The 12,097-nt window shown below is 37.7% G+C and overlaps 1 protein-coding gene across 6 annotated transcripts in view; it reads left to right on the forward strand.

The window, feature by feature from the left end:
- The first annotated feature begins 4,835 nt into the window (after window positions 1-4,835).
- LOC126100267 (apoptosis-inducing factor 3) overlaps window positions 4,836-12,097 on the forward strand; it is a 78,751-nt gene continuing 71,489 nt past the window's right edge. The window contains exons 1-3 of one of the 6 annotated variants that reach the window (XM_049910858.1): window positions 4,836-4,970; window positions 5,464-5,586; window positions 5,913-5,973. In XM_049910858.1, the coding sequence (XP_049766815.1) occupies window positions 5,514-5,586; window positions 5,913-5,973 (134 nt within the window). In that variant the 5' untranslated portion in view covers window positions 4,836-4,970; window positions 5,464-5,513. Of the gene's footprint in view, window positions 5,229-5,463; window positions 5,587-5,672; window positions 5,824-5,912; window positions 5,974-12,097 lie in introns of those variants that run through there. The other 5 variants (XM_049910859.1, XM_049910857.1, XM_049910860.1 and 2 more) reach the window with 5 other exon arrangements.

The raw sequence follows: 12,097 nt of genomic DNA on the forward strand, positions 1-12,097 counted from the left end.
AGTGTGATTGGATTGAAGAGTTTCTAGATAACAGAACGCAGCATGTCATTCTCAATGGAGAGAAGTCTTCCGAAGTAAGAGTGATTTCAGGTGTGCCGCAGGGGAGTGTCGTAGGACTGTTGCTATTCACAATATATATAAATGACCTTGTGGATAACATCAGAAGTTCACCGAGGCTTTGTGCGGATGATGCTGTAGTATATCGAGAAGTTGTAACAATGGAAAATTGTATTGAAATGCAGGAGGATCTGCAACGAATTGACGCATGGTGCAGGGAATGGCAATTTAATCTCAATGTAGACAAGTGTAATGTGCTGTGAATACATGGAAAGAAAGATCCTTTATCGTTTAGCTACAATATAGCATGTCAGCAACTGGAAGCAGTTAATTCCATAAATTACCTGGGAGTAGGCATTAGGAGTGATTCAAAATGGGATGATCATATAAAATTAATCGTCGGTAAAGCAGATGCCAGACTGAGATTCATTGGAAGAATCCTAAGGAAATGCAGTCCGTAAACAAAGGAAGCAGGTTACAGCACACTTGTTCGCCCACTGCTTGAATTCTGCTCACTGGTGTGGGATCCGTACCAGATATGGCTGATAGAAGAGATAGAGAAGATCCAACGGAGAGCAGCACGCTTCGTTACAGGATCATTCAGTAATCGAGAAAGCATTACGAAGATGACAGATAAACTCCAGTACAAGACTCTGCAAGAGAGATGCTCAGTAGCTCGGTACGGGCTTTTCTTGAAGTTTCGAAAACATACCTTCACCGGGTAGTCAAGCAGTATATTGCTCCCTCCTGTGTATATCTCGTGAAGAGACCATGAGGATAAAATCAGAGACATTAGAGCCCTCACAGTGGCATACCAGCAATCTTTCTTTCCAGGAACAATACGAGACTGGAATAGAATGGAAAACCGACAGAGGTACACAAGGTACCCTCTGCCACACACCATCAGGTGGCTTGCAGAGTATGGATGTAGATGTAGAACTCCATAAATTAAATTTATATAAATGAAAAACCACAACTTTATCCATCCCCAATAACTGTACAACACAATTATACCTAGTGTCAACACTAACTGATGATGAGTTTTGTTGCATATAAAGAACGAATGAGTGATTACATTCATTCATCACATTCCGTAGATCCCATGAAGAGGGAGCACTGTCAGGAATGTTGAATGAGACAAGGTATAGCTACATTAACAAAAGAGTATCAAATCGTATAGCCTTAAACTGTTGTCCCGTCAATTATATTAAAATCTTACAGTTATTCTTTTATTGATAGCTTAATATTTACTTGAATGTAGTAGTGTATTAAAAAAAAGTTGATATCTATATCTGTAACAACAGATGTCAATTTACGATAAACTCATATTTGCTGTACAGATTTACACTGAATATTGTTACTTGTCATATAGAAAATAAGTATTTTCGTGTCTTTAATGTAGTCAGTTAGTTTACAGAAGGAGTTATGAATTAAGTATGTTTATAATTTACTTTTGAACTGGTAGGATTCACAATTTTTTACTTCTTGGTAGATAAGCAATCAATGAAGAAATTCATGTATCTCTACTGTGAACCTTAACAAAGAGGCAAAGGCTATATGAAAATATTTTTGTGTCTTACAAATGAAGAATAAATTTCCCATTAGAGATTGAAAGTTACTGTTGAATGTAATAGGTAAATATAAATAGGAACATAAAAGAAAAAAAATGGAATATAGCAACTCTCAAGTTCTATGCAGATTTAAATATTAGTATTCATTAAATGTATATTAGGCAATCTGCAAGGACCTGAAGATTAAATATAGTTTGTTGATTGTTGATAAGTTGTAGAAATGACAATATGTAACATGTGAAGCGGCTGCATAATTTATTTTTAATTGTGTGATAGCTCTGGGCCAGAGACCATTTTCGAGTAGAATTTGGAAAATGTACATGTTCTGGCAGCTCGACTGAAGTGTATGGGTGCACCATCATGCTGGACCAGATACGTCAATGGGTTGCAAATGGCACCTCCTCTAGTAATTCTAGCAGCACTTCCTGGACAAACATTGTATGGATGTCACCTGTGAGTCAAGGGGGAAGCATACAGGGGCCAATGCAAGCCCATACATTGATGGTGAACCTTCCACGAGACATTGTTTGTGGATGTCATAGGGTTGGTTCAAATGGCTTTGAGCACTATGGGACTTAACTTCTGAGGTCATCAGTCCCCTATGACTTAGAACTACTTAAACCTAACTAACCTAAGGACATCACACACATCCATGCCCGAGCCAGGATTCGAACCTGCGACCGTAGCAGTCTCGTGGTTCCAGACTGTAGCATCTAGAAGCGCTCGGCCACCCCGGCCGGCGATGTCATAGGGGTTCACCTCTGCCCACACATGGTAATTGTGGTTTTTGAGCACAGCTTCATGGGTGAAAGATGCCTCATCCATGAACAACAACTATGCAACATAATATATCTGTCTGACACAATGCTGCAGCAAACCACTGCCCAAACTCCATGTGCAGAGCAAAATAGTAGACCAACGAGGCCTGTTTCTTCTGAAGATAGAATGAAAGCCTTCCCTACTCATGCAGCACCCACCAAATCACTGAGTGGTAGCTTTGCATTGCATATGCCATAGTATACATATCATGAAACAAATGCAAAGTTGTATAATTTCGAAATATTGGTATCTTGGCGTGTGTGTGTGTGTGTGTGTGTGTGTAAAAAACACTTGTTATTGACAAAAAAAATTACTGGACAATGGTCTTCAATCCAAACCAGTTGTAATATTAAAAATAAATTATACTGGAGCATCACTTCTTACATAATGTCACTTATACAAAATTTAAACAGTTCATGAAATGAGATAACAGTAACCTGATAAGTTTTGCTAAAAACTGCAAGTTATTGTTTTCAAGAAAGAGAGAGTTGATAAGTGAGAAATATTTGGAATTGCTTTAGTGATTTGGAATCAAGTTAATGTAAACTGTTATTTAAAATAAGTTGGAACGCATGATGAGGGCATTTTATGTAACATGTACTGTTTCTCAAAAAACTAATAAACAGAATTTTAATCTTCAGTGTTCTGTGATTACACAGAGGCTTACTTCACATGTGATCACAACAAAAAGAAAAAGTACACAACAGGCAGTATCATACTGTGATTATGCTTTATAAGCACATTCTTTCTCACTTTAAATATGTACCAAATTAAAAACGTGTAAAGGAAAAATGAAGTAGTTCCTATTTGACAATTGCTTCTACTCAGTGAATTTTCACAGTATCACATAAATGTATAGCTACAGCTAACTAATAAAATGTTGTTAGTTACCATACATCATTACTTCTAAATTACAGTTACTTTAGTACTATGGCATTACTTTACATTCAGTTCCACTATTATGTATGAACTTTATTGTTCTGCAGTTGATGAGTAACTCTACTTCACTAATAATAAATACAAATAAAATAGCTACAAAGCAAAATAAGAAAAGCACATGAAGAAAAGAGAATAAAATTATCAACATTTGACATTGCTCCTGTGCTTCTGACTTAGAGGGACATGGAGTAAATTTGTAACTGAATGATTGACGTACAATAAATAGGTCTACCTCAACTGCCAAATAACAAAAACGAACACTAGTTTCACCAACAGTGAAGTGAATCCCACTGAATGTCGACTCGACACTTAAAAAAAAATTAAAAATAAAATAAAACTGTGGACTTGCAGAGGAATAATTAGACTTGTAAAAGTTTAAATGGTTGATGTGCCATAATGCAAAGCAACTTCAGCAAGCTATGAGTGATGTAATTCTTTGCTACTGGTATTGGGAAAATTATGTGGAAGTACTATAAAGATAATTGAAAAATCTTGCAGAAAGCTTAAAGCTTGACTGTACTGTATTGTTATATTCTAGATAGGTACTTATCACAAAATACTAGCAATAAACCAAAGAAAATGCCAAGCTGTTGTAGACGGTCACATTCACATCATATACTAAAGAATGGTTAATTCCGTTGTTTGGAACTCATGCTTTTGATGGACAAAGGAAAAAAATACGTCCCACAGATACGTGAAAGTTGGTGTTGATCTTCCCACTGTCGGCTTCGTTATAGAAGTTTCAAATGGCTCTGAGCACTATGGGACATAACATCTGAGGTCATCAGTCCCCTACAACTTAGAACTACTTAAACCTAACTAACCGAAGGACATTACACACATCCATGGCCGAGGCAGGATTCGAACCTGCGACCGTAGCGGCCGCGCGGTTCCAGACTGAAGCGCCTAGAACCGCTCGCCCAGCCGGCCGGCCTACAGAAGTTTACTTGCCAGAATAGCGAAGAGTACGGAAGGAAACAGGGCGTGCCCTTTTCGAAGAGCCGTATGTTGCCAGCCAGTGTCTTCACGTATCATGGGGAAACCACGGCAAATCTGCGTTGCCATGAGAGGAACTGAATACTTTTTATCCCCATTGAGGACACGAGGAAATTTTGACACACAGAGCAAATCACTATCGAGACTGGGGACTAAACAATAAATTAAGAATCCAAAAGGGATAAACGTTGGCAATTCGATGCCACAGGTCTACTATCGAAACTTCCTGGCGGATTGAAACTGTGTGCCGGACCGAGACTCGAACTCGGTACCTTTGCCCATCGCGGGCAAGTGCATTTCATTCAGGTCTGCTACCTTTGTACACATAACATGGAAAAGCAAGTATGAAATAAAAAAAGAATTAATCACATAAAACGTCAGTCACAGAATGTAGCTTCTTTTATAGAGACAAATTGAACGTCAGGTTAAATACTTAAGTTAATTGTAAGATAAGTTCCCTGAAATAGAGACCATTCGAGCACGCAGGCGTTATGTCGTAATAACCAGTGGTCGAGTATTACGTCATTTGTACCGCCGCTGAAGGCGGAGACACGAACTGCTATCAGAAGTGAAAGTTGACTCGAGCAAGTACGTTGTTGATGTCTGCCTCGCTATAGTAATTACGGTTTGCGCTTTACTTTTTCGCACAGCTTCTGTTTCCGCCAACTAACTGACACTAACATTACACAGTGGCTTCATAGCGATTAGTTTACACTTTATCGTCGTGAGGTATATATTTGAAGATCTCTGCAGCAGTCAGCAGTGATAGCAGTATGTTTACAAGCAGACGTTTGTTTACCGCCCTGTGCGGAAGGAAGTTTAATAATACAAAATTCACGCGCAACAGTTATGTCACAAAATTAATTAGCACTCTTGAATATTTGCGCGTATATAACTGTTTTTCATGCATTCAAAAATTGTTTCCTATTAGCTAGATATTTATCTCAAACTTATTAATATTTCGAAATGTGTCATAGCTCGTAGAAGTTCTGTAAAGCAAAATCCAACCTATTTAGTGTGTGTCGAATTGCATATCTATAAAATCATTAGCAGTGAAACTTTTTCTTTCTGTTTCTCCCAGATTTACTTCAGTATCGTTTGGACAGTCATCCGACAGCATTCAAAAGCACAATGGGTAATGGGAAGTCTAAATATGAACTCTCAGCAGCAGCAGAAGCAGCGGGCTCAGGAAGCGCCCAAAAGGGTCTGTATCTCCACTTTTGTATATCTTTTGTTTATATGAATTTGTAAGGGGACATAAATTTTATCTCTGTCAGGATTTTCAGAGGAATGTGTACTTTAGCGAAATTACGCAAGCCATTTTCAGTTGTTACAGTTGTACTGGTCTGTGGAAAGTTGTTTCACAAAATTCGTGTAACCAGATAAATTACTGCGTTCATAGGCCCTTCCGTCATCAGTAAATTAATTCTGAAGATGGCGTGTAAATGCTGTAAATTATTAGCTCTCTTGCTTTTGGTCAGTGTAATTCATCACAGTTACTGACAAAATGTTCAATCTTTTATATTCCAGCAACGCAAGATGAGTTTGTGGAAGAAGTTGTTTGCCAGGCATCAGACATCAATGACAATGAGTGAGTATAATGTAATTGTGCCGTTAGTCGGAAATTAAATGTTGGTTTTAGTCTTAGAAGCAAGTATAACATGTAGAAACTAGAAGTGCAGAACTTTGGTTTTCAGAAATGCCTTTAATGCTACAGACATCAAGTGGAAGTTTTTCTAAATAATTTACCTCGAGAGATATGTATGAAATACTCAATTTTTTTCTGATTTATGCAGTGGACATTGACTTGCAATAATTTCGATGTTCGTGCCCTTTTTATGTATGCTACTTGACAAATTGCTACATTATCCCTCTACATTTTCTAGAGACTTAAGGTTGGGACCATAATGGTGTCAAAGGAAAATAATCAAATTCATATACTGTTATATATAGGCCTAATTTGAATAGAATATCAAAGTAGGCACAATACCTGTGATCATTTATTCTTCTAAAATTCCAAAAGTTTTTTTGTATGTTCTGTCACAAAGTGATTACATACACATTGTCCATGAATAAAGTTGGTGGATATCTTTTCATATTAGGTTTGAGTTTAAACATATTGTTGCAATATTCGGCAAAATTGAATATAAGGCATACAAGTAGGTTATTGGATTAATGGCACGTGGGTAATAGGCTACACTACACATCAGTCTATTATGTCAATTATATTTTGTGTCAAGATTCATCTGAACTCACAAGCAAATTCACATATTCCAACCTAACATAGACCTCGGGCTACACTATATGTCTGTCTATCAGCGTGTCTAATTTTCTTCAATTCACATTCATTTGCTTACCAATTCATAACATTACAGTCTAATCTAGGCCTTGAGCTTCATGACAAGTCAGTCTGTTAGCAAATCTAGTGTTCCCATCCATTAAATAAATAAATGTATCAATAAAAAATGTAACATTCAAAAGAATTATATAAGTAAAAGTTATTCTGGCACGATCCAAATTGAAAACAAATGTATTGGTACATACCTTCTGCCAAAAGGAATCATTAGGTTTAGTATTTTTCATTTGCTACCATATATTATCACCAGATGGAAACTCCAGGTTGGAATATCAGCAATGTAACAAAAAGATAGATTGGTACTTATCGTAAAGCTGATGTATTAAGGTATTAAGTTGCAGGCAGGCACAGCTAAAAGACACATTAGCTTTCGGCCACAACTTTCAACAGAGAAGGAGAAATGTGCCCCACACACACACACACACACACACACAAAGTGAGCACGGAAGGGGGGGGGGGGGGGGTGGAAACCAACAGCCATCAGCTCGCAACTCAAGAGGTCCAGACACTATAAATGTACTTAAGCCTTTTAGTTTCCATAGTAAAATTTTATTATGTGTACAGTTAAATACCTTGGCAAAATCACAGACAATGCTAACAGAACTGAGTTTGTGATGTATACCATCACTGTAACTGTTTTCGTGATATGTATCATCACTACAGATGCACAAACAGGACCAAACTGAGCTGCTGTTATAACATAATTCTCTGGAAGGTGGTCAGTATACTATTGTAAGCCACCCCTCTTAAACATTTGTAGAATATAAATAGGATGAATTAAATTACTTATAACAAAAATAAGGATGTAGGCCTAGATACTAAATTACGGAGATAGGAGTATATGTGGCACTTTAAGTAGAACATAAAAAAATACATGGCGAGACACAAAATGAAATTCTGTTAGGTGATGGCTGTACCTGTGCTACTATATGGCAGTGCATCCTGGGTTATGAAGAGAAAAGTCTGTAGCCATGTTCATGTGACTGAAATGAAAGTTTTACAAGCAAATGTTTTAGTAAGCTGGACAGGATGCCTAATGAAAACATTAGACAAGAACTGAATATTTTTGCAATAATGGCAAAATAGAACATCACAAACAAACCTGGAAACCACATCTGCAACGAATGCAAGAAACAAGGATTCCAAAGATGGCCTTACAGCACAAACCCAAAGGGACATAGGACAACCAGTTAAAAGGTGGACCTTAGAGCAGAACAGGTCAACAGGTGTAATCTGTGAAAAGCAGAAGAAGAAAGATTGGTTATAATTAGAGATCTGTTGCTTCTCTCCTCTTTTATAAATAGGTGTTACTCCCATGTTACAGTTTTTTCAGGTAATGCACTGTGACTGGTTGGTTACAAAAGTAACTGAAGTGAGTTGCTGTCAAGCCAGTGTAAGGTTTGAGTATTTTTGTTGAAATACCACCATAGCCAGAAGAGTTTTTCAAATCAGTTCGTATGTTTCATATCAACAACGGCCTTATAGATTCTAGTCCACCTTGGTATTATGTAATGAGGAGGGAAAACTTTTATCTCTGATTTGCCTGGATATCATCAGGTTAATAAACTATTTCTGCAAGGTGGTTCTCCACAGTTGTAACAAGTTAATAAAAGACATGTTTATATACACCATCAGCTGCTTTATTGAAATGTGCTGCCTTCCCAAGTTACTCAAATTATGCTCACTCACAGTTGTTAAAAAAAAAAAAAAAATTCATTTCTCCAGTGATTAAAATCATTTGAATTTTAAGCTAAACTTACCAAAGGCCTCCACATCCTACAACTTTTCCCGGTATAGAGCAAATAAGCATAACACATCTCCATGCCAAGTTGGAGGCAGTCAGTGGGAGGTTAATATGTGGTAACTAGTAAAGTGCTGTTAACTGTCTTCGTGTTGTTAACATATGAATTAATTGTTTTTTGCTGACAGCCTTTCCTTCACATGATGCTGTTTTTACCACTATTTTTATTTTGTATCTTCAGCTGAAGTTAATGATTATGCCAGAAATATATGAATTTTGTTTGTGGTGGAAAAATGATATGAATTATTTTCATTTTGTGGACTAACGTTTCTTCAGTTTCTGCTTTTGCCAATCACAGGAGTTTCTTTCATTGATGAATGTACAGCACTTTTACACTCTGTGTTGAAAGATTATTAATGTTTTGGAATTTTCATTGTGGCTACGATAAGTGCCTTAATTTAAATGGCAACTGTGCAGAAAAGTAGTATTTAAGTGTGGCTTTCATCTGTATATAATAAAAAAAATTTCCAATACTTTATTTATTTTTAATTCCAAAACGTAATGTACTTTGTGGATAGCCCTCATATGTAGTGCAGCCTGAAGTACATGTTAGCCTGAACGGTGACAGTTTGGTTGCAAGTTGGCAAAATTGATGAATGTGAGTATTAAGTCTAGATTGTGGTGATGGATGGGTTTATAATGAGGCCAGGGATCTCTGTAAGCCCAGATAGTTCAGGTTCCAATTATTTTTCGTTTATTTGCATCCAGAGTTCTGAGAAATGCCAAGGAGTGGCAAAAGCAGAATGTGAAAACTCAGGGTTAAATTATTTATTACACCTTTCTGTATTTTTGTCCTGCAAAGAGTAAATGTTCTCTAAACATTCAGTTCATTTGCACTCTGGCACCTAGTATGTTAAGGCTATTATTCTCATACATTTGAAACAAAAACCTTATTGTGTCATTGGGTTTACACATTGGCTGTCCTGTCATATCAGCTTGCCATGACTACACACAACAAGCATTACCAACGTACACTTTGAGATTGGACCATGAACAGCCCATCATAAAGTTTTCTCAGTTTTAGATTGGAGCAGAAGGAAAATTTAGTAGTTCTTGCTCATTAAGATTCCAGATAGGAAATGGCACTTTATCAAGATAGCTGAAAATAAGTTTCTCTCCCACCCTCACCATTCAGTTTCTTGTTGAGTGCTCTCTCTCCCGGTCATTTGCCTCTACCATTATCCATGAGTCCACACCCATAGTTTTGCATTTCGTTCCACATATACACTTTGTAAGCCACTGTATGGTGCACGAGAGGGGGGGGGGGGGGCCTCAGTTCCCGTATTGCCACTTTGTCATATTCCATTTGTGTATGCCACGAGGGATGAATGACTGTCTGTATGCCTCTGTATGTACCCATAATCTCTGTATTATTCTCTTGACAACTACACAAGACATGAAATGGACCCAGCAGAATTGTTGCACTGTCTTCCTTGAAGTCTGTACTCTTAATTTATCCAACAATGTTTAGTAAATATGTAACGTTGTAGGCCTTTGTGGCTGGTGTCATTGAAAGTAAAATCTTCTACAGTGTTAGGGCTCCTTCGTGTTCCTGTTAAATTTCTTCTTATAGAATCAACATTTGGACTCCTCTTCTGAGGTCTTCTGATGTTTCCAAGGTAGCTGAAAATCCTATCCTTCCGTAGGTTCCCACATAAGATTTTTGAGCTATTCTACTACATGTTCCTATTGGCTTTATTGGCCCATTACAAACTTTGGGAACTCGTTACAAACTGTCTCCAGATGCTTAGCTTCATTTCCTTAGCAGAAAGATCTGGTTTCGGTTCTCAGTATCTCCTCAGATTTTTCTGAGGCAGGGAGGTCTAGAACAGAGTCCACTAAACAGTGTGATGCCAAATGAGGAAATGTTTGAATAAAGAAGCAGTGTTGTCACTAGGATCCATCTATTGGTAACAATAGGTGGATGGATTTGCAACATGCTGATCACATGTTCCACAGTAATAAATCACTCCTCATGCTATCTTTTAGACAGCAGTTGGGCCTAAGGCCTAATCTGTCAGTGGTGGCTACATTCACAAACCTTGCAATGCATCCCAGAAACTATTAATGTAATTAGTCATACCCAATTGATAACGCTGGCCAACAAAAAAATATTTTTGAATGCTTCCTTCACTTCATGAGTCAAATTATGCATTAAAAAATTAGAATATGACAGAAAAATTTATTAGCTCTAATTTCTGTGATTCACAGTAGGTGGAAATATTATATTTTAGTGGATTAAGAGAAAACAGTACATTTTAATTAAATAAGTCAACAACATTGAAAGTCCAGTTGAATATTTTTTTTAGTGAGCATCAAATTCTGAGTATTTCAAATTTATGGAAGAACCCCTGATTGGCAGTTTGGTCTGAAGAGAATTGTGAGATAGCTCATGAGCTCATTGTCTTTCGGCTTCCCTCTTGTGAGTTCCAGAGCATTCCTATACAGAGAGCAGTAGTAATTGGCAAGCATTGCTTCATTTCAATAGTCCTGATGTCTGTGTTCCAGTACAGTAATTTCCTGATTGAGCCTTTCCCTGTGCTTATCATAACGAGGAGGGAAAAAAAGTCTAGTGGGAGTGAAAGAAATGCACCTTAAGGCACAGGTTGCATCAGAGCAGACGGTATTTTTGCAGGAATACTGCCACCAACTGAGAATAGTTTCTGTCTCTTTTGCTGCTTAAAAAGTCATGAATAACTCCATTGAAGGCTTCCCAAGCTTTCAAAACTTGATTCAATGCAGGATCCTTTACAAGGTAAAAATTTGTGGCCCAACAAAAATACCTTCCTTAACCTTTGCATAACGTGATGTAGGAAACAACAGGATTATTTTTGTCTCAAAATAAGGCAGCAGATTCCTCTGGAATCTGTAATCTGAGACTCTGACAGGTTGAAGAAGATTCCATTGCTGTAATCTTGACCCTAAAAGTTTTGCTTTCTCCTTTGGCAAATCAAGGTCTTGAATGAGATCGCTCAATTCTTATTGCTTCAGTCAGTGTGGTTTATTATCTTTTTCCTCCTCATAATAAGGGTCATGGGTGCCGTAAAGCTCCATGGGTCCTTCTTTCACACTTCCTGCATCCTTTGTTTCCACCTCAAAGTTTTGGGGATGGAGTAGAATCTGAATGTCGAATAGCAGATGGAAGATTCATGTAGTGAATTGAATTGATCTTCTTCTTCTTCTTCTCTCTCTCTCTCTCTCTCTCTCTCTCTCTCTCTCTCTCTCTCTCTCTCTCTCTCCCCCCCCCCCCCCCCTTTTTTACGATCCTGCCTGTATAGGTGGAGTCAAGCAGAAATAGCAGTCATCTGCATGGTTTGTGGGCTCCAGCCAAAACCATATGTACAGCAAAAGCCACAGATCATTTATTTTTCAACCATTCTTGAAGTGTAACACAGCATGAGTTGCATTAGATAAGTGGAGCCCATGGCTTGTCCTGGGCCCCCCTACCTTCATACCAAGCTAATGGCAGTAGGCAGTCTTCCCAAGAGGTATCACATTCAGTTTCAGTGATGAAAATGTTAGTTCTCCACTTATTTAACAAAAATGATTCTCTGATTT

This window comes from Schistocerca cancellata, chromosome 9, assembly GCF_023864275.1.
Source record: "Schistocerca cancellata isolate TAMUIC-IGC-003103 chromosome 9, iqSchCanc2.1, whole genome shotgun sequence".
Taxonomy (NCBI): domain Eukaryota; kingdom Metazoa; phylum Arthropoda; class Insecta; order Orthoptera; family Acrididae; genus Schistocerca; species Schistocerca cancellata.